Below are 23,971 nucleotides of genomic sequence, written 5' to 3'. Positions count from 1 at the left end.
ACCAGTTTTCAGCCTATAGAGGGCTCAGTATATAGACACCCCAAAAATCAAAGTGAAAAAATGATGTGGCAGGCTCGTCCATTTTGCGTAAATTCAATTTCTGCAACTCAAAATTATTTTCAATATCTTGTGTGGCCCCCACGTGCTTGACAACGTCGCGGCATGCTCCTAATGAGACGACGGATGGTGTCTTTTGGGATGTCCTCCCAGATCTGTCTAAGGGCATCAGTGAGCTCCTGTAAAGTCTGAGGAGCAACCTGGCCGAAACATTATGTCCCAGAGGTGTTCTATCGGGTGTAGATCAGGTGATCGTGAGGGCCATTCAATTGTGTCAATTCCTCCAGATACTGTCTGCATACTGGCCGGGCATTGTCGTGGACCAGGAGGAACCCAGGACCTACTGCACGAGCGTAGGGTCTGACCATGGGTGCAAGGATTTCATCCCGATACCTAATGGCAGTCAGACTGCCGTTCTCTAGCCTGTAGAGGTCTGTTGGTCCCTCCATGGAAATGCCTCCCCAGACCATCACTGACCCACCACCGAACGGGTCATGCTGAATGATGTTGCAGGCAGCATAGCGCTCTCCTTGGCTTCTCCAGACCCTTTCACGTCTACCACGGGTGCTCAGGGTAAACCTGCTCTCATCTGTGAAAAGCACAGGGCGCCAGTGGCGGACTTGCCAATTCTGGTGTTCTATGGCAAATTCCAATCGAGCTCCACGGTTCTGAGCAGTGAGCACAGGGTACACTACAGGACGTCATGCCCTGAGGCCACCCTCGTGAAGTCTGTTTCTGACTGTTTGGGCAGATACATTCACACCAGTAGCCGGCTGGAGGTCATTCTGTAGGGCTCGGGCAGTGCTCAACCTGTTCCTCCTTGCACAAAGCAGCAGATATCGGTCCTGCTGATGGGATGAGGACCGTCTACAGCCCTGTCCAGCTCTCAGAGAGTAACTGCCTGTCTCCTGGAATCTCCTCAATGCTCTGGAGATTGTACTGGGAGACATATCAAATCTTCTTGCCATCCTGGAGGAGTAGGACAATCTGCGCAACTTCAGGAGGGTTAAGAAATCGCCTCAGGCTCCCAGTCGTGATAATGACTCTAGCTAAAGCCAACACTTGTGGAAAAACAGTTAAAAAATCAATCAAGAGGGAGGAACTTGAAATGGCCTCCACCTGCAAAACCAGTCCTGTTTTGGGGGCCATCTCGTTGTTGCCCCTCTAGTGCACCTGTTGTTAATTCCATCAACACCAATGCAGCTGAAACTGATGAACAACCCCCTCTGCCAAGTACCTGACCAAAACCTGATCAGAAAAGTGCTATTGAATTCATGCCATACCCTGATAAAAAACTGTTCCTTTAGATTTAGTATTTATGTTGAGAGAGTGATCAACCATGTATGTTGGTGCTGACTTTATGCAAAATACTTTTTAGTAATAAGCCTGGGTGGAATGGAACATAGATTGCAGTCCTTGTTGTGCCATCTCCCAAATAATTTCTCTGTAAGCCTCCAAAGACATTTTACCCAACCCTTACCCTAACCCTAACCCTAACCCTAACCCTAACCCTAACCCTAAAAACAGAATACAATGATTTGCAAATCCTTTTCTACTTATATTCAGTTGAATAGACTGCAAAGACAAGATACTTAAGTTTCAAACTGGAAAACTTTGTTATTTTTTGCAAATATTAGCTCTTTTGGAATTTGATGCTTGCAACATGTTTCAAAAAAGCTGGTACAGTGGCAAAAAAGAATGAGAAAGTTGAGGAATGCTCATCCAACACTTATTTGGAACATCCCACAGGTGAACAGGCTAATTGGGAACCGGTGGGTGCCATGGTTGGGTATAAAAGCAGCTTCCATGAAATGCTCAGTCATTCACAAACAAAGACGGGGCGAGGGTCACCACTTTGTCAACAAATTGTCCGACAGTTTTAAGAACAACATTTCTCAACGAGCTATTGCAAGGAATTTAGTGATTTCACCATCTAAGGTCTGTAATATCATCAACAGGTTCAGAGAATCTGGATAAATCACTGAAAGTAACATTGAATGCCCGTGACCTTGGATCTCCTAGGCGGTACTGCATCAAAGTCCGACATCGGTGTGTAAAGGATATCACCACACGGGCTCAGGAACACTTCAGAAAACCACTGTCAGTAACTACAGTTTGATGACGTCTGCTCCGCCGCTCCCAGTCTGTGGAACGCTCTCCCTGACCACCTGAGGGTACCACAGACTGTGGATGCTTTTAAAAAAGGCTTAAAAACCCTTCTTTTTAAAAAAGCCTTTTTTTTTTTTTAGATACATGCATACTAGTTTTAGCTATTTTGCTGTTCTAGTTTTTATTTTTATTTATTTTTTATATATCTTTTTATTTTTATTTTTATTTTATTTTTTAAACACTGTAGCACTTTGAGGTTGGTTACTCAATGTAAAGTGTTTTTTTTGCAAATAAAATCTATTATTATTATTATTATTAAGTGCAAGTTAAAACTCTACTATGCAAAGCGATAGCCATTTATCAACAACACCCGGGAACGCCGCCGGCTTCGCTGGGCCCGAGCTCATCTAAGATGGACAGATGCTTCATCATGAATGGATATCATAAAAAAAAATTGTTCCAGTCATGTGACCTTTGTGGCAAAAGAAAACAAGCAAATGGTGTTCAGCTCGGTCCAAGGATACTCTGTAAGCTCTGCTCGGGGAGCATAACAGAGGGAAAAAACACTTAATTGGCAATGTTCACTAAAATGTCATATTGTTCTTTGCTATTATTAAGGATTATTACTCTTATATAATAACAAAGCATGACCTGAAGTCGAGAATAACATCTGCAGGTTTACTATAAAGCTCACTGATGACAGATGTATTATGTTCTTGAATAATGTGCCAATAATGTAATTCTACATTTTCCTGTAAGCAACGACTGCATCATCTGCCAATCCACTTTTTTTTTTTACATACACGGGTGATTTATTCTTCGGTAAGAGAGGGTGGTGCCACAACTCCACCACATTCCATATTAATTAACAATGTTTATGCCTTGAGACCAGTTCCATCCAAACCACTTCTCTTTGTAGTGGAAATGATTCATTATTTTCATTCTTCCCTTTGATTAGTTATTGCCGCCACACACAAACTGACCACAAATAATATGCATGCCCTCGGAGTTGTACTTTTATACAAAACCCCAAAACCGGTGAAGTTGTCACGTTGTGTAAATGGTAAATAAAAACAGAATACAATGATTTGCAAATCCTTTTCAACCTATATTCAATTGAATAGACTGCAAAGACAAGATATTTAACATTCAAACTGGAAAACGTTGTTATTTCTGCCTGCCACATGTTTAAAAAAAGCTGGCACAAGTGGCAAAAAAGACTGAGAAATTTGAGGAATGCTCATCAAACACTTATTTGGAACATACCACAGGTGAACAGGCTAATTGGGAACAGGTGGGTGCCATGATTGGGTATAAAAGCAGCTTCCATGAAATGCTCAGTCATTCATTGTTTAACAACAACATTTCTCAACCAGCTATTGCAAGGAATTTAGGGAATTCACCATCTAAGGTCCGTAATATCATCAAAAGGTTCAGGGAATCTTAAGAAATCACTGCACGTAAGCAGCTAAGCCCGTGACCTTGGATCCCTCAGGCGGTACTGCATCAAAATCCGAAACAGTGTGTAAAGGATATCACCACAAAGGCTCTAGAACACTTCAGAAAATCACTGTCAGTAACTACAGTTCGTCGTTACATATGTAAGTGCAAGTTAAAACTCCACTATGCAAAGCCAAAGCCATTTATCAACAACACCCGGAAACGCCGCCGGCTTCGCTGGGCCCGAGCTCATCTAAGATGGACTGATGCAAAGTGGAAAAGTGTTCTGTGGTCTGACGAGTCCACATTTCAAATTGTTTTCGGAAACTGTGGACGTCGTGTCCTCCGGAACAAAGAGGAATAGAACCATCCGGATTGTTATAGGCGCAAAGTCGAAAAGCCAGCATGTGTGATGGTATGGGGGTGTATTAGTGCCCAAGACATGGGTAACTTACACATCTATGAAGGCACCATTAATGCTGAAAGGTACATACAGGTTTTTGGAGCAACATATGTTGCCATGGACGCCCCTGCTTATTTCAGCAAGACGTTTGTGTTTGAAATTAACATGATCGTTGAAATTGCCTATGATCATACATAGTGCTAGCATTTCTTCACATCTTCCACTAAAGACCATTATTAACCCGTCCAACGCTACAATATATTGGAGAAGATAGACACATTTTATTTTTTAACAAATCTTACCTTGTGGACTACCTGATGCGGCCCAGCCTCACCAAGACTTTGACTCCCGTGGCCCCCAGTTACATTGGGTTTGAGACCCCTGCTCAACAACATGGTGCTTAATGAAGAACTGGCATGCATCCTGTATTGCAGTAGATCCCAGTTTAATCACGGTTCGCACATTCACAGATTGTTTTTTAGTCTTCTATGCATTGGAAATATATTTTATCATAACCCAAATAGAGAGTAATTTGATGGCACTATCTGCATAGGAAAAACATGTGCCTATAATTGTTTATCAATATGTCTAACATCCTTTAATATGTATATAAAACTGTGAGAAGCACAATATAGTGTTCACCGTATCAAAATCAGGCATTTTTTGTTTTTTTTAATGGGTGTGTTCGTTACAGAAATTACGTACATTTGGTCTACAGTAGAGATTTTAGTTCTATTGCGATCCACAACATTTCGATTGACAAGCTGCAATGAATCCGCACAGCCGTAAGTAAACGTGGTGAACAGGGAGAGACTTTAGTGTTAAGGTAATTAAAAAATAGACCATTCTAGGCAGGCCCGGCCCTAACCAAGCTGGCGCCCTAGGCAAGATTTTAGGAGGCGCTCCCCCACATCGGCAGTGAAGTATTACAGTCTAATAATAAAAACATATGATTCCAGGAATAAAATGAAATGATATAATATAGATGAAAAACCAAGGAGATATATGTATGATGTTAACTGATATGCAAATGAGATTAGATTCAATTTATTGTCATCATTACAGTGAAATGCTGAATAGCAGAATGCAAAGTAACAGTATAATATATTATATGAGAATGTTATGTTATGATTATCTTTAACCGAATCACAGCAGTGCTCAAATTAAAAAACAGCATTCCCTCTCATGTGATATTGCTTAATTAACATTAGTGATGTGCACTTTAACAACTAGGCTTACAACTATACCTAATATATAAAGGGGTGGAAAAGTGACTATTACCTGCAGGGCAAACATTAGCTAACCAGAAGGCAATAACAATGTAAACAAAAAACACTTGCTTAAAAGATCTAATACAAATGTCCCTGAGGAATGTAAGGTGGGAGTACTGTAATTACCTAACGTTACATTATTATTTTCCATAACAATTTAGCCCCCTCCACAATATTAACCCGACGTTAAAACAGAACTAGCTATTTATTGATTAGCAATTGCCGAATCATGTAACATTAGCTTAATGCTAAAAAGCCAGGTTACTATCACATTCTGTAGCAGACAAATAATTTCATGTAGGCTAACGTTACCTACCTGCTACCTCTGTCTTTTTCTCGTTTCTCCTCCTCTTCTTTTCTATTTTTTCTTCCCTGGGCACCTGACAGTTTTGGCCGTTTTGACATCTTGTGTTGATTTTTTGATGAGGTGACGTCCAAAAAGAGTCATGATACGGGAAGGGAGGGTGCGCACCGTGCGGGGGGACGGGAGGGGGTGTAATGTTGTAACAAATAATATTTGTATTAAATAGGCTTTACTTTGCATTTTAATTAACGTGGGATTATTTTTGTATTTAGAAATAATAGTACCAACTTTTTTTTTTTTTTTTTTTTTTCCTCCAACATTTGTGGCACTGGCGTGGCGCCCCCTGATGGACGGCGCCCTTACCATTTGCCTATACGGCCTATGCCACGGGCCGGCCCTGATTCTAGGGCTTTGTATGCACTGCAAAAACTGAAATCTAAATAAGATGACATATCTCAAATAAGGGTGATATTTGCTTATTTTCTGTCCGATAAGATAATTCTTCTCACTAAACAGATTTTATGTTAGAGTGTTTTACTTGTTTTAAGGGTTTCGGTCCTAAATGATCTCAGTAAGATATTACAGCTTGTTGCTGAGATTTGATGACCTATATTGAGTAAAACATGATTGAAACTAGAATATCAACTGTTGCAAAGCTGTGTCATCAACACTCACAAGTATAAAACTACTTTTTTAAAGTCATCATTTCATAATTAAAACAGATGACAGCCAAAAGGACTTTGCTGTTTTATTTTCAATGAAACAATAGAAAATAGGTACTCATATAGTAGTACAGTTGGCACAGTACAGTAAACTGACAGTTAATATTTAAACATTTGACATTTCTAACAATTTTGAACAGAGATAGTTCATGCACATTCAGGTGAATTCCTCAAAATTACAATGAAAAATGTTTTGGCCGGGGGCCGGGCTATATATATGCGCACTAATTGACTGAAAGAGTACGCACTTGACGCGATGATGTCATGTTATCCATGGAAAAATGCATTTTTAGACAATATGATTTGCCTGAGCGGCTAGGAGACCCCGAGAGTAACAAGCGCTTGCCTTGTTGCCTTTCCATTAAGAACAATAAATTAGTTTTTAGTATAAGTTTGCTGGTTCCAAGAAATGTAATGCCGAGCGCATATCATTATGTCAAGATAATGGCACTAGCATTTACTTCATTTAAGAATATTTTTCAACATATTGAGCAAAAAAGGTCTCTTTTTTTACTACCAAGAAAAGTGCACTTGTTACATACTTGCCAACCCTCCCGGTTTTACCGGGAGACTCCCATAATTCAGCGCCTCTCCCGATAACCTCCCGGAAGAAGTTTTCTCTTGATAAACTCCCGGTATTCAGCCGGAGCTGGAGGCCACGCCCCCTCCAGCTCAATGCGGACCTGAGTGGGGACAGCCTGTTTTCACGTCCGCTTTCCCGCGATATAAACAGCGTGCCTGCCCAATCACGTTATAACTGTAGAATGATCGAGGGCGAGTTCTTGGTTTCTTATGTGGGTTTATTGTTAGGCAGTTGCATTAACGTCCTCCCAGCGCGGTAACAACACACAACAACAGCAGTCACGTTTTCGTCTACCGTAAAGCAGTTTGTCTGCCGTAAACAGCAATGTTGTGACACTCTTAAACAGGACAATACTGCCATCAACTGGATAGCCTCCAAAACACTGAATTTCAAGTATTTATTTTATTTATATGTATAATAAAATAAAAAAATATATATATATACATATATATATATATATATATACAGCTAGAATTCACTGAAAGTCAAGTATATATATACACGGTAGTGTATATATATATATATATATATATATATATATATATATATATATATATATATATATATATATATATATATATATATATATATATATATATATATATATATATATATATATATATATATATATATATATATATATACTACCGTTTAAAAGTTTGGGGTCATATTGAAATGTCCTTATGTTTGAAGGAAAAGCACTGTACTTTTCAATGAAGATAACTTTAAACTAGTCTTAACTTTAAAGAAATACACTCTATACATTGCTAATGTGGTAAATGACTATTCTAGCTGAAAATGTCTGGTTTTTGGTGCAATATCTACATAGGTGTATAGAGGCCCATTTCCAGCAACTATCACTCCAGTGTTCTAATGGTACAATGTGTTTGCTCATTGGCTCAGAAGGCTAATTGATGATTAGAAAACCCTTGTGCAATCATGTTCACACATCTGAAAACAGTTTAGCTCGTTACAGAAGCTACAAAACTGACCTTCCTTTGAGCAGATTGAGTTTCTGGAGCATCACATTTGTGGGGTCAATTAAACGCTCAAAATGGCCAGAAAAAGAGAACTTTCATCTGAAACTCGACAGTCTATTCTTGTTCTTAGAAATTAAGGCTATTCCACCAAATTGTTTGGGTGACCCCAAACTTTTGAACGGTAGTGTATATATATATATATATATATATATATATATATATATATATATATATATATATATATATATATATATATATATATATATATATATATATATATATATATATGTATATATATATATATATATATATATATATATATAAACATATGAAATATATATGAAATACTCGAGTTGGTGAATTCTAGCTGTAAATATACTCCTCCACTACCCTCTTAACCATGCCCCCAACCACGCCCCTGCCCCAACCACGCCCCCCACCCCCAACCACACCCCCGCCCCACTCCCCGGAATCCGAGGTCTCAAGGTTGGCAAGTATGACTTGTTATTAGTGAGAATATACTTATTTTAAGGTATTTTGGGGTTCATTGAGGTTAGCCAAATCCCCTCACCTCCCAGGGGGTGAACAAGGGGATGGGTCAAATGCAGAGAACAAATTTCACCACACCTAGTGTGTGTGTGACAATCATTGGTACTTCAACTATAACTTTAACTTTAATTGTACTTGATTTGGAAAGTCTTGACAAGCCAAATTTTCTTGTTCTATTGGCAGATAATTTTGCTTAGTTCAAATAAAATACCCCTCATTTTTGTGTTATTTTTTCCTTGTTTTTGAACACTGACTTTTTGAGAGAAAAATAAACAAAAGCAAACTGCATTTTATTCAAGATAAATATGCAAATTCTGCAAAATTGTTCCATCTTTCCATGGAGGGCTAGTGAAGGCAGAGACGCCAAATACAAAAAAATATAATCCAGTGAGCAGCAAACATCAAAGTGGGGACTGGTGCTGTAAAGGGAAAAAGGACTTAGTGATTACCAGGTCTTATAGTGAAGAATTAATCCTTTTATGCATAGAAACACACATATACACACACACACACACAGGTACACACCCTACGTGTTTGTAAACAAACCTGGTTGAGATTCTGTGATACAACTTGAATCCTCCTCTACTTTGTGTGGCAGAGTTGCTTGAAAACATCCACCGTATGTTCAGTTAGCATACAAGTAATATATCATGTTGACCTTTTGGTGTCAAGGACTGTGTCCCGATGATTCTAGAAGCTCAGTTTGTCATGATCCGTGGTCCGGATCATGTTTTGTTAAGTTCTGTTAGTTTTAGACTCCAGTAGTTCCTGTTTTTGTGCACCCTTGTTTGTTTTAGTTACCATGGCTACTTATGATTTTCACCTGCCTCTGGTGTTCGGGACGCGCACCTGTTTCCAATCAAGAGACATTATTTAAGTCTGCCTGTGCCAGTCAGTCGCCCTGGCGTCGTTATTGGTTCCATGCCATAGTTAATGCTAGTTGTTTCATGCCACAGTTTCGTGTTTGTTCCATGCCATAGTTAATGCTAGTTGTTTCATGCCACAGTTTCGTGTTTGTTCCATGCCATAGTTAATGCTATTGGTTTCATGCCACAGTTTCGTGTTTGTTCCATGCCATAGTTAATGCTATTGGTTTCATGCCACAGTTTCGTGTTTGTTCCATGCCATAGTTAATGCTATTGGTTTCATGCCACAGTTTCGTGTTTGTTCCATGCCATAGTTAATGCTATTGGTTTCATGCCACAGTTTCGTGTTTGTTCCATGCCATAGTTAATGCTATTGGTTTCATGCCACAGTCTCGTGTTTGTTCGATGCCATAGTTAATGCTATTGGTTTCATGCCACAGTTTCGTGTTTGTTCCATGCCATAGTTAATGCTATTAGTTTCATGCCACAGTTTCGTGTTTGTTCCATGCCATAGTTAATGCTATTGGTTTCATGCCACAGTTTCGTGTTTGTTCCATGCCATAGTTAATGCTATTGGTTTCATGCCACAGTTTCGTGTTTGTTCCATGCCATAGTTAATGCTAGTTGTTTCATGCCACAGTTTCGTGTTTTTTCGATGCCATAGTTAATGCTATTGGTTTCATGCCACAGTTTCGTGTTTGTTCCATGCCATAGTTAATGCTATTGGTTTCATGCCACAGTTTCGTGTTTGTTCTATGCCATAGTTAATGCTATTGGTTTCATGCCACAGTTTCGTGTTTGTTCTATGCCATAGTTAATGCTATTGGTTTCATGCCACAGTTTCGTGTTTGTTCCATGCCATAGTTAATGCTATTGGTTTCATGCCACAGTTTCGTGTTTGTTCCATGCCATAGTTAATGCTATTGGTTTCATGCCACAGTTTCATGTTTGTTCCATGCCATAGTTAATGCTATTGGTTTCATGCCACAGTTTCGTGTTTGTTCCATGCCATAGTTAATGCTATTGGTTTCATGCCACAGTTTCGTGTTTGTTCCATGCCATAGTTAATGCTATTGGTTTCATGCCACAGTTTCGTGTTTGTTCCATGCCATAGTTAATGCTATTTGTTTCATGCCACAGTTTCGTGTTTGTTCCATGCCATAGTTAATGCTAGTTGTTTCATGCCACAGTTTCGTGTTTGTTCCATGCCATAGTTAATGCTAGTTGTTTCATGCCACAGTTTCGTGTTTGTTCCATGCCATAGTTAATGCTATTGGTTTCATGCCACAGTTTCGTGTTTGTTCCATGCCATAGTTAATGCTATTGGTTTCATGCCACAGTTTCGTGTTTGTTCCATGCCATAGTTAATGCTATTGGTTTCATGCCACAGTTTCGTGTTTGTTCCATGCCATAGTTAATGCTAGTTGTTTCATGCCACAGTTTTGTGTTTGTTTCATGCAATGCCATAGTTTATGCTGTTTGTTTACCTCATGCCTTGCCAAGTAAGTCTTGTTTGTTCCGTGCCATAGTCCATGCTAAGTGTTAGCTTCTATGTTTCCTGCGTTAAGTTTTTTGTTCTTTAGCTTCTCCTGCGAACGGCACGCTTTCCTTTTGTTTGGTTCCTGTCTTTTGTGATGTGTAGGATTAATTGAGGAATAAATCATGTTTTTACCTGCACGCCCTGTCCGGAATAGTCCGTTTGCATCCCGGGGGAACAAACCTCGCAGTAGGCTGCGAAAACCATGTCGTGACTCAGTTGACTGGGGTGTTATTCCTTGCCAGGGTCATCTTAGGTAAGGTATCAGACGAAGCACTACTCAAAAGGAAGAAAAACACTAAAGCTCGTCCCACTCAGTGCATTGTATGAATAGCAAGTGGACATTTCTGTTTGTCTGAGAAGAAGTTTGGCTTCTCGTCTCATCAGTTCATGCTCACAGACTTAGATAGGACAGCTCTAGTCTGAGCACTGAGCACTTTAAAATATTACGATCAACAGAATTTACAAGGACTGCATCTTGAGAATGTGAGTTACTTTTCTATGGATGTTCTCGTTCATCCAGGTCTTTGTATTCTTAGGGCTTTCAATCCATCACAACTGGACTGTTTCTTGGAAGATGCCTTTCATCCAAGTAGCCTTCATCAGTTCTGGGAGATACTTGCACAGAACTAAATCCCTACCACTGCTGCTAAGAGTGTTACTAAAACGACCTTCTTTCATCTCCGTAATATCGCTAAAATTCGTTCCATCTTGTCCACTAGCGACGCTGAGATCATTATTTATGCGTTCGTTACGTCTCGTCTCGACTACTGTAACGTATTATTTTCGGGCCTCCCTATGTCTAGCATTAAAAGATTACAGTTGGTACAAAATGCGGCTGCTAGACTTTTGACAAAAACAAGAAAGTTTGATCATATTACGCCTATACTGTATATACCTTTATATACTTATAAACATACCTATACTGGCTCAGCTGCACTGGCTTCCTGTGCACTTAAGATGCGACTTTAAGGTTTTACTACTTACGTATAAAATACTACACGGTTTAGCTCCAGCCTATCTCGCCGATTGTATTGTACCATATGTCCCGACAAGAAATCTGCGTTCAAAGAACTCCGGTTTATTAGTGATTCCCAGAGCCAAAAAAAAGTCTGCGGGCTATAGAGCGTTTTCTGTTCGGGCTCCAATACTATGGAATGCCCTCCCGGTAACAGTTAGAGATGCTACCTCAGTAGAAGCATTTAAGTCCCATTTTAAAACTCATTTGTATACTCTAGCCTTTAAATAGACCCCCTTTTTAGACCAGTTGTTGATCTGCCGTTTCTTTTCTTCTCTCCTCTGCTCCCCTCTTCCTTGGGAGGGGGGGGTTGCACAGGTCCGGTGGCCATGGATGAAGTGCTTGCTGTCCAGAGTCGGGACCCCGGGTGGACCACTAGCCTGTGCATCGGTTGGGGACATCTCTGCGCTGCTGACCCGTCTCCGCTCGGGATGGTTTCCTGCTGGCCCCACTATGGACTGGACTCTCGCTGATGTGTTGGATCCACTGTGGACTGGACTTTCACAATATTATGTCAGACCCACTCGACATCCATTGCTTTCGGTCTCCCCTAGAGGGGGGGGGTTACCCACATATGCGGTCCTCTCCAAGGTTTCTCATAGTCATTCACCGACGTCCCACTGGGGTGAGTTTTTCCTTGCCCGTATGTGGGCTCTGTACCGAGGATGTCGTTGTGGCTTGTGCAGCCCTTTGAGACACTTGTGATTTAGGGCTATATAAATAAACATTGATTGATTGATTGATTGATGGGATGAACCAAAACAAAGAGTATGAGTCAGTCCTTGTTATCCCACGTCAGTAACCTCTGACCTCAAAATGTTCTTTTGAATGAAAAAATGATTCCAAAATCTTTCCAGAAGATCGGAAGTGATTATAGTTGCAATTTTTAATTTTTTTTTTTTTTTTTTTAACTTTTTTAACTTTAAATGGAAGACCTAATTTGTATTCTTTCACTTGTATGTGTGACATTGTGGACTGCCTGACAATCCCAATATGTTTATTTATTTGTGCTCTAATTTTCTCTGAGGGTTCAGTCCAAGGTCAGAAGACTGAGTCACTTTAACAAAGAAGAAATGTTTTTTACCTTTGGTGTTTTGCTGAATCCCTATTTAATTGATACCCTCTATATTGGGGGTCACCAACCTTTTTGAAACCAAGAGCTACTTCTTGGGTACTGATTAATGCGAAGGGCCACCAGTTTGATACACACTTAAATAAATTGCCAGAAATAGCCAATTTGCTCAATTTACCTTTAACTCTATGTTATTATTAATAATTAATGATATTTACACTTAATTGAACGGTTTAAAAGAGGAGAAAACACGAAAAAAATGAAAATTAAATTTTGAAACATAGTTCATCTTCAATTTCAACTCTTTAAAATTCAAAATTCAACCGAAAAAAAGAAGAGAAAAACTAGCTAATTTGAATCTTTTTGAAAAAATTAAAAAAATAATTTATGGAACATCATTAGTAATTTTTCCTGATTAAGATTAATTTTAGAATTTTGATGACATGTTTTAAATAGGTTAAAATCCAATCTGCACTTTGTTAGAATATATAACAAATTGGACCAAGCTATATTTCTAACAAAGACTAATCATTATTTCTTCTAGATTTTCCAGAACAAAAATTTTAAAAGAAATTCAAAAGACTTTGAAATAAGATTTAAATTTGATTCTACAGATTTTCTAGATTTGCCAGAATAATTTTTTTGAATTTTAATCATAATAAGTTTGAAGAAATATTTCACAAATATTCTTCGTCGAAAAAACAGAAGCTAAAATGAAGAATTAAATTAAAATGTATTTATTATTCTTTACAATAAAAAAAAATTAAATTACTTGAACATCGATTTAAATTGTCAGGAAAGAAGAGGAAGGAATTTAAAAGGTAAAAAGGTATATGTGTTTAAAAATCCTAAAATCATTTTTAAGGTTGTATTTTTTCTCTAAAATTGTCTTTCTGATAGTTATAAGAAGCAAAGTAAAAAAATGTATGAATTTATTTAAACAAGTGAAGACCAAGTCTTTAAATATTTTCTTGGATTTTCAAATTCTATTTGAGTTTTGTCTCTCTTAGAATTAAAAATCTCGAGCAAAGCGAGACCAGCTTGCTGGTAAATAAATAAAATTTAAAAAAATAGAGACAGCTCACTGGTAAGTGCTGCTATTTGAGCTATTTTTAGAACAGGCCAGCGGGCTACTCATCTGGTCCTTACGGGCTACCTGGTGCCCGCGGGCACCGCGTTGGTGACCCCTGCTCTATATAATTGATGTAGTGTACAATGAAAATCAAAGTCATAATTTCTGATTTAACCCTTTTTTTTTGTTTTTGTCTCCCCTTTCCTTTCCCAGCTCTCCGCCCTTCTAGCTGCACCACTTCCCTGTTTGTATTAAGAGTTGGGAATGACTGTTTCCTAAAACCTCAGCGCCCGCTTATACACTAGGTCTGTATTGTTGTGGACTGCTCTTCAATATCTCTTTGATGTCTGGCTGTCAGCAATCCCGACATCGCGCCACATCAATTATGGATACGCCGCGTGTGGAAGTGATGTGCACTTTGGCTTGCAACTGTTTGAAAATGAGAGGCTCATATGACAGAATGTGTGATATGAAGCCAGGATGTGTGCATGCATGTACTGTGTTCATGCCTTTAGCTATGCTTGCTTGTCAGAGTGCATGGCGGTTCTTTGCATGATCACGTCTAATGACAGCATTCACTCCATTCTTGACGTCGAGGGAAAAAAAAGATCGTTTTTCTCTGACTCTCTGGACAATGTCTGGATTGTCTCTAAAGTGGCCCCTTCACACATGCATCAAATGATAGGAACTATTTTGGAGCCATTGTCACCTAGAAAGCACAATCATTTTTAGAAGATGCTACATGAACATCAGTGGCGTGCAGAGCTGTGCGATTATCACAAACCACAGTCTTTGGTTCTTGGTTTTATGATTGGAAATCCAAGCTCAGGGACCTGCTTATAGACTTGTCTTGAGGTAAATCTTCGCAGGTTTTTATAAAATTTGATATAAAATCTCCTGACGAGCAGGGAAACCTGCGAAACAGGCTTGTAGGGATGATATAGCCTTTGTGTTTTTTCCTGACCTAACGTAAAAAAAAAAAAAATTTTTATATATATATATATATATATATATATATATATATATATATATATATATATATATATATATATATATATATATATATATATATATATTGAACCGGAGGGTTCCTGGTTCAATCCCCACCTTCTACCAACCTAGTCACGTCCGTTGTGTCCTTGAGCAAGACACTTCCCCCTTGCTCCTAATGGGTGGTGGTTAGGGCCTTGCATGGCAGCTTCTGCCATCAGTGTGTGTGATGTGTATATTATATATGTGTATGTGTGTATATACACTACCGTTCAAAAGTTTGGGGTCACCCAAACAATTTTGTGGAATAGCCTTCATTTCTAAGAACAAGAATAGACTGTCGAGTTTCAGATGAAAGTTCTCTTTTTCCGGCCATTTTGAGCGTTTAATTGACCCCACAAATGTGACGCTCCAGAAACTCAATCTGCTCAAAGGAAGGTCCGTTTTGTAGCTTCTGTAACGAGCTAAACTGTTTTCAGATGTGTGAACATGATTGCACAAGGGTTTTCTAATCATCAATTAGCCTTCTGAGCCAATGAGCAAACACATTGTACCATTAGAACGCTGGAGTGATAGTTGCTGGAAATGGGCCTCTATACACCTATGTGGATATTGCACCAAAAACCAGACATTTGCAGCTAGAATAGTCATTTACCACATTAGCAATGTATAGAGTGTATTTCTTTAAAGTTAAGACTAGTTTAAAGTTATCTTCATTGAAAAATAAGGACATTTCAATGTGACCCCAAACTTTTGAACGGTAGTATATATATATATATATATATATATATATATATATATATATATATATATATATAATATATATATATATATATATATATATATATATATATATATATATATATATATATATATATATATATATATATATATATATATATATATATATATGTGTGTATATATATATATGTGTATGTGTGTATATATATATATATATATATATATATATATATATATATATATATATATATATATATATATATATATATATATATATATATATATATATATATATATATATATATAATATATATATTGGATGTCGCTTGGGCCTGATTGTATAGCTCGGTTGGTGGAGTGGCTGTGCCAGCAACTTGAGGGTTCCAGGTTCGATCCCCGCTTCCGCCATCCTAGTCTCTGCCGTTGGGCAAGACACTTTACCCATCTGCTCCCAGTGCCACCTGCACTGGTTTAAATGTAACGTAGATATTGGGTTTCACTATGTAAAAGCGCTTTGAGTCACTAGAGAAAAGCGCTATATAAATATAATTCGCTTCACTTCACTTGTGGACGCTGTCGGGCCGTGGGCCATAGTTTGGGAACCCCAGGTATGGACTATCGTAACAACTGTAACCTGAACACCAGTCGAATTCCTTGGACGGACAATCAATTTTTATTCAATATATTTACCAATTGTGAAAAATAAAGACACTTCAAACAATATGTTTTCTGTTAAACCACTATGGTACCAAGTCAGGTTAAAATGATGTCACTCTGCATAAGTTACAAACAGCCCCTTCAAATGTTTGAGCTAGGTTTACAAATCATTCGACAACTTACAGACCAGAGAACTGTCAGGTTGAAATCTGAGATCTTCATATTGAAATGCGTGCTCTCCCGTTGAATAAAGTTAAGGTTTGATGATGTGCATGTGTAAAAGGGCCCCACATGAGTGATGTTTAATTCCCTTTATGGTGCAAGCAGTTGGTGGCTGATGTTCCCATTTTGCCTCAGTGATGTTTTGTTGAAACCTTCCATGAGTGTCATCTTTTTTTTTTTTACCAGCATTTGTCTAAATTATCAAATGGGACTCCAACTTCAGAGGGCAAACACATAATTGGCAGCCAGCGAGTACCTCAATTAAAGTGTCTGCTGTGCTGGGCTTTGAATCCTCCATATCCCCCCATGCCAGGCCTTCATTTCTGGGGAGAATTTAAGCTTTTCCCTTTCGGGCATTAGAGTCAGGAAAAGTGCACAATTAAAGAGATTTGACTTGCGTAGATGCCACTCAGTGCAATGACCGTCTCACCCCTCAGCCATTCTAATTGTCTCACTTTAATGTGTCATGATCAGACTTTTCTGCATATGTGAAGTTGGCACATGCTTGCTGGTGCAGCTCAGGCCCTGTCTACACTAAGCCGGATTACTCTTTAAACAAATAATTATTTAGCCTAAGCCCCGTTTCAGCCACACTAACCCATTGTTTAAGGTTCCCCTCCTTGGATAATTTTTTACACGGGTATTTCTCTTAGCTCTGTATGGACTCATCGATCGTTTACAAACTGAGTTCGGAGAGCTAGAAGTTGAGTCCGCGACATACATGGCGGACAATAACTGATACAGTCTGCTTTGCCAGTCCAAATGCATTCCACGTTTTCCGTAGTTTTCCCTCGATGGCCGGGTAATACAAAGCAAACGCTACCTTGTTATCACATCCATAGGAAGAAGGGACAACGTTTTTCGGTAAGTAGAATCACAGCTGACCTGGACATTCGAAAGTTCTCTTGCCGTCTAAGAAGTGTTGTATCCCAAATAGCTGCAATCACAGTTCGGAGAGGAAGTGACGCCAGAAAGAACGCGCCACAGCCAGCTTCATAACAACCTGTTTCCACTCGAAGGTAAACACTAGAAAGTACAGACGCTTGTGGAAATCACACATGAATACCTTAAGAGAAAGCAATTGCAGCTATTTGGGATACAACACTTCTCAGACGGCAAGAGAGCTTTCCAATGTCCGGGTCAGCTGTAATTCTACTTACCGAAAAACTTTGTCCATTTGTCGAAGGAGAGAAAGGTAGTGTGTGCTTTGTACGTTTGTATTCCCTGCCGACAAGGGAAGACTACGGAAAACATTGAATGCATTTGGACTGGCAAAGCAGACTGTATCAGTTATTGTCCGCCATGTATGTCCCGGACTCAACGTCTAGGTCCAGAGTATATGAAGTCACCAAAAAGGAATGGACAATGAAGGTGAAGGCAAAAGAGTGAGGAGTGTCCTGACCAGATATCTAGATCCCTAGTTTGACTGTTGTAAAATGCTCTTCATCACATTGTGTCCATTAAAGATTTGATTAATTTATGATGGCTCAGGTGGGATTCACTACAATAGGGCCCCACAGCACACTGGATTCCAGTTAATTGAAATACCACAACACTGGATATTGTTCAGATAAGTTACATTTAAGAACTGGCACACAAAGCAACACTGGAGGTGACTATGACGTGCGCATTTTCCGGACGGAGGGGCGGAGGAGGTCTTAAACGACCATTGTGTGAGTGTGGACAAGGATAAGGTTAGGTGGGATTTACCCTGGATAACCTTAGCCGGCTTAGTGTAGAAGGGGCCTCAGCCTTCCTTGAGGCTGGAGGTGTCTTTATTGACGTGGTACCCCCCTCCTTCCCCTTCTCTACCCTCCCTCCTTAACCTGGATGATCAGGGAAAGCACAGCCGATACCGGACATGGAGGACTATGACGTTCGCTCAGCTGCCAGCATCCTGGCGTCGGTGAAAGAGCAAGAGGCTCGTTTCGAGCAGTTGACCCGAGCGCTGGAGGAAGAGCGTCGCACCCTGCAGCTCGGGCGGGACAATCCGCCGCCGAACCCTGCCACCAGCCAACCGTTGGCATGGCAGCAGGTGGTGATGCAGGTAAATGTGTGAGCAACCCTCTTGTCTGTTTCAACCACACCATCCCCGCTTATTCTTTGGGCATCCGGTTCTCTTTCGCTCTCGTTCCATCTGAGCAAAGCCATTCCATCACCATGCATCACCATTACCGTTGGAATCGTTAACATCTTGGTGATTTGAGATCCCCATTGCCTGTCCTGGATGTTCTATCTTTTTCAAGTGATGAAATTCACTTTTCCAGTGAGGGTTGGACTCCGCCAAGGCTGCCTTTTGTCACCGATTCTGTTCATAACCTTTATGGACAGAATTTCTAGACGCAGTTAAGGCGTTGAGGGGATCCGGTTTGGTGGCTGCAGGATTAGGTTTCTGCTTTTTGCAGATGATGTGGTCCTGATGGCTTCATCCGGCCAGGATCTTCAGCTCTCACTGGATCGGTTCACAGCCGAGTGTGAAGCGACCGGGATGAGAATCAGCACCTCCAAGTCCGAGTCCGTGGTCCTCGCCCGGAATAGGGTGGAGGGAAATCTCCGGGTTGCGGAGGAGACCCTGCCCCAAGTGGAGGAGTTCAAGTACCTCGGCGTCTTGTTCACGAGTGAGGGAAGAGTGGATCGTGAGATCGACAGGCGGATCGGTGCGGCGTCTTCAGTAATGCGGATCCGTTGTGGTGAAGAAGGAGCTGAGCGGGAAGGCAAAGCTCTCAATTTACCAGTCGATCTACGTTCCCATCCTCACCTATGGTCATGAGCTTTGGGTTATGACCGAAAGGACAAGATCACGGGTACAGGCGGCCGAAATGAGTTTCCTCCGCCGGGTGGCGGGTCTCTCTCTTAACGATAGGGTGAGTAGCTCTGCCATCCAGGGGGAACTCAAAGTAAAGCTGCTGCTCCTCCACATGGAGAGGAGCCCGCTGAGGTGGTTCGGGCATCTGGTTTAGGATGCCACCCGAACGCCTCCCTAGGGAGGTGTTTAGGGCACGTCCAACTGGTAGGAGGACACGGGGAAGACCCAGGACACGTTGGGAAGACTATGTCTCCCGGCTGGCCTGGGAACGTCTCGGGATCCCCCGGGAAGAGCTGGACGAAGTGGCTGGGGAGAGGGAAGTCTGGGCTTCCCTGCTTAGGCTGCTAGCCCCGTGACCTGACCTCGGATAAGCGGAAGAAGATGGATGGAAATTCAAGTTCTCCTTCCTCTGTGCCACCCCTATTTCATCCTTTTACCTCCTAGTTTTGGTAGCTTCTGCTACTCACTGCTGACAGTATGTGCAAGTTGGATACACGACGCAGGCTGGAATGGTCTAAAAATGTCAACAGACAAGCGCAGATTGATTGTGACACTTCCAACCGCCTCGACTTGTTAATGACTCCCAAGGTCGAGAAAACATGACATGGAATTGATGAGACTTCACTCTTTGAGGATTTTACTGATCTATCCAGCCGATATTTTGGAAGACAGCCTTTCAGACTCCACATTTTACTTAGCGGGATTTGATGGGGCCAATTTGTTCATGCAGCACCTGCAGCACTCAGACACATCACATTTATTCCTGGTAAAGGGAGAAATAGCATGCATTATTGATGAAGTAAGAGCCACGGAAATGATTCTGCTTACCGACATTTGCCCGGGGTCACGTTTTGTTAACGGCCTGTGTCAGAGTTTATTACAAGAGTCTCAGAAAGGGAGATAGAGAAGGTGAAAGAGGTAATCATTCTCTTATTTCTATACTCGACTAGGAAAACAGTATGTGTGTGCGTATGTTTACAAAAGGGGAGAATATAAGCTCTTACTCACCAAAAGTTCAGGAAGTTCCTGAAACCTTTACTTCCTGTAAATCTGTTGCGGTTTGCTTGTCCACCGCATTTCACAGTTCAGAGTAGTTCCTACAAATCAGGCTGATGGCAAATGGATGGTACATTATATTTCTGCATTGATGCAGACTCCCAAAATGCAACACGGAACGACACAGGATGTCCTTCATACCGACAGTCATCAGACTGTATAATGCATATGTTCCTTTTTGACTGTAATTGAATGTATAATAGACTGTCCATCCATCTTCTTCCGCTTATCGAGGTCGGGTCGCGGGCGCAGCAGCTTAAGCAGGGAAGCCCAGACTTACCTCTCCCCAGCCACTTCGTCCAGCTCCTCCCGGGGGACCCGGAGGCATTCCCAGGCCAGCCGGGAGAGATAGTCTTCCCAACGTGTCCTGGGTCTTCCTCGTGGCTTCCTACCGGTCGGACGTGGCGTTCGGGTGGCATCCTGACCAGATGCCCGAACCACCTCATCTGGCTCCTCTCGATGTCAATGTATAATAGACTGTATATATATTATTCACATGTGAATAATGCTGTATAATAGACTGTATTTATATTGTTCAAATATGAATAATGCTGTATAATAGACTGTATTTATATTTTTCACATGTGAATAGTGCTGTATAATAGACTGTATTTATATTATTCACATGTGAATAATGCTGTATAATAAACTGTATTTATATTGTTCAAATATGAATAATGCTGTATAATAGACTGTATTTATATTATTTACATGCGAATAATTCTGTTAAATAGACTGTATTTTTATTACTCACATGTGAATAATGCTGTATAATAGACTGTATTTATATTATTCACATGCGAATAATTCTGTTAAATAGACTGTATTTTTATTATTCACATGTGAATAATGCTGTATAATAGACTGTATTTATATTATTCACATGTGAATAATGCTGCATAATAGACTGTATTTATATTATTCACATGTGAATAATGCTGTATAATAGACTGTATTTATATTTTTCACATGTGAATAATGCTGTATAATAGACTGTATTTATATTATGTAAAAAATACCCAAGTGTTTATTGTTTTTTGTGAGCGAACTGTGGTGCTGAATTTCCCCCAGGGATCAATAAAGTACTTTCTATTCTATTATATTCTATGTAAATAAACAGACGGTATTAGATCAGACCTCTTACGCTTAAAGGGAAACCACACTTTTTTTTTTTTTGGACAATCTTTATGAGAGACAAGAACACATTTTTTATTTTATTTTTTCATTCTAATTGGTTGTAATTGCCTCTTCCTAGGTGGCTAGCAATGCTTCTAAAGGGAAAAATCCATTTAGCCTCTAAATCATTCTAAAAATGCTTCCAAAAACTGCCAACAATACTTCATTAACGTTCCGCAACCTGTATAACAATCAAGCTCAAGCAACATTGTTACTTCATGGACGTTTGTCCGTTTCGTCAAGATGGCCGGGGACGTTTTTTCCAGTTGATTTTGGGTTGGCGGAAAAAAAGAATCTTCCACTGCAGGATTTGTTAGCGCAAAAAGTTTGTCTTTTGTTGTGATGCAGTGTCTTCGGACAGTGTCCTCCTCGCCAGACACAAGAGGTCTTTCCATTGATAAAAACATTTTGTATGCGTACCACTCAGTGCAGTAGAAGAACTCCATTCCTGTCGGCATAGCTTGGGTCCAAGCTCCACATTTACACCGTGACCAAGTCATGCCGACCCTGACTCTCTCGACTTTTGTCTGCTCCAACGTTTCACCCTCTGTTCGTGCTCACTTAGCTTCTAGAACCAGCGGTTCATCCTCTGTATATTCATGTTCAAAAAAGATGGAGTTGTGTTCTGTCTTGCCTCTGGTGAGAGCGGTCACATTTTTTCAGCTCCCTTCTTCTCCCTGCTTGCTGTCTTTGTTTTGTCTTGTCTACACTTTTTTAAAGCCTCTTTCTTTGCGCTGTCCTCCAAATCTAAACACCAGACATAGAAATGATCAGCTGGACTGTCGACTCAATTGACAAAATCTTTTCGACGAGGAAAAGAGGTTCTGGGGAGCCTGGCTGCCCTGATGGAACCATTGCTGCAGGGTATGTGAGAGATTCCTGGGATAAATGGAGAATCATGTGCCTCTCAGTCCTCTCCATCGAGGACGTGGAAGACATCTACCTATTTGGAACCGTGATCGCGGGGCACCTGTTGATTGGGCTGGGCATTGCTCTGGTGTATCGTCAAATTCGTAAGACGATGGCAGCCACTTAAGGAGCCCAAAGGCTGTTCGTCGCAATGGAAGGTTTGGGCCGGGCTGTGGGATCACAGACTGTGGCGACTTCTGAACTGAATCGCAAGATGGATCAATCAATCAATCAATGTTTATTTATATAGCCCTAAATCACAAGTGTCTCAAAGGGCTGCACAAGCCACAACGACATCCTCGGTACAGAGCCCACATACGGGCAAGGAAAAACTCACCCCAGTGGGACGTCGGTGAATGACTATGAGAAACCTTGGAGAGGACCGCATATGTGGGTAACCCCCCCCCCCCCTCTAGGGGAGACCGAAAGCAATGGATGTCGAGTGGGTCTGACATAATATTGTGAAAGTCCAGTCCACAGTGGATCCAACACATCAGCGAGAGTCCAGTCCATAGTGGTGCCAGCAGGAAACCATCCCGAGCGGAGACGGGTCAGCAGCACAGAGATGTCCCCAACCGGTGCACAGGCTAGTGGTCCACCCGGGGTCCCGACTCTGGACAGCCAGCACTTCATCCATGGCCACCGGACCTATGCAACCCCCCCTCGCAAGGGACAGGGGAAAAGAGGAGAGAAGAAAAGAAACGGCAGATCAGCTGGTCTAAAAAAGGGGGGTCTATTTAAAGGCTAGATTATACAAATGAGTTTTAAGATGGGACTTAAATGCTTCTACTGAGGTAGCATCTCTAACTGTTACCGGGAGGGCATTCCAGAGTACTGGAGCCCGAATAGAAAACGCTCTATAGCCCGCAGACTTTTTTTTGGCTCTGGGAATCACTAATAAGCCGGAGTTCTTTGAACGCAGATTTCTTGTCACATCATGGAAGAGCTGGTTGAAAGGGAAAAAAATTGGATATGAGAGCCAGCATGGACGAATAGAACAGACAAGCCATTGTAATGTCTGCTCGCGGAAAAACAAAAATCCTAATCTATGATTTGACTCCCTCGAATGGCCTTGACGCTGCAACAACAGGAGCAGGCTGTTCTGAAAACTTCCCAGAGGACTCCTCAATGATGGACGCTTTTGACCTCCCTCCCTCCTCAACGACACCTGGAGTAATAGTGAGAGTCCAGTCCATAGTGGATCCAACATAATAGTGAGAGTCCAGTCCATAGTGGATCTAACATAATAGTGTGAGAGTCCAGTCCATAGTGGATCTAACATAATAGTGAGAGTCCAGTCCATAGTGGATCTAACATAATATTGTGAGAGTCCAGTCCATAGTGGATCTAACATAATAGTGAGAGTCCAGTCCATAGTGGATCTAACATAATAGTGAGAGTCCAGTCCATAGTGGATCCAACATAATAGTG

General features: G+C 40.7%; 1 protein-coding gene across 10 annotated transcripts in view; it reads left to right on the top strand.

The window, feature by feature from the left end:
• The window catches only part of arvcfb (ARVCF delta catenin family member b), a 492,749-nt gene that overhangs the window by 167,922 nt on the left and 300,856 nt on the right, over positions 1 to 23,971 (top strand). For 8 of the 10 annotated variants that reach the window (XM_062051626.1, XM_062051621.1, XM_062051625.1 and 5 more), the window contains one exon: positions 18,432 to 18,640. In XM_062051626.1, the coding sequence (XP_061907610.1) occupies positions 18,432 to 18,640 (209 nt within the window). Of the gene's footprint in view, positions 1 to 14,196; positions 14,289 to 18,431; positions 18,641 to 23,971 lie in introns of all 10 variants that reach the window. The other 2 variants (XM_062051628.1, XM_062051627.1) reach the window with 1 other exon arrangement.

This window comes from Entelurus aequoreus, linkage group LG06, assembly GCF_033978785.1.
Source record: "Entelurus aequoreus isolate RoL-2023_Sb linkage group LG06, RoL_Eaeq_v1.1, whole genome shotgun sequence".
NCBI lineage: Eukaryota > Metazoa > Chordata > Actinopteri > Syngnathiformes > Syngnathidae > Entelurus > Entelurus aequoreus.
The sequence above is the reverse complement of the archived record's forward strand: the minus strand, read 5'-3'. Positions and strand labels throughout refer to the sequence as shown.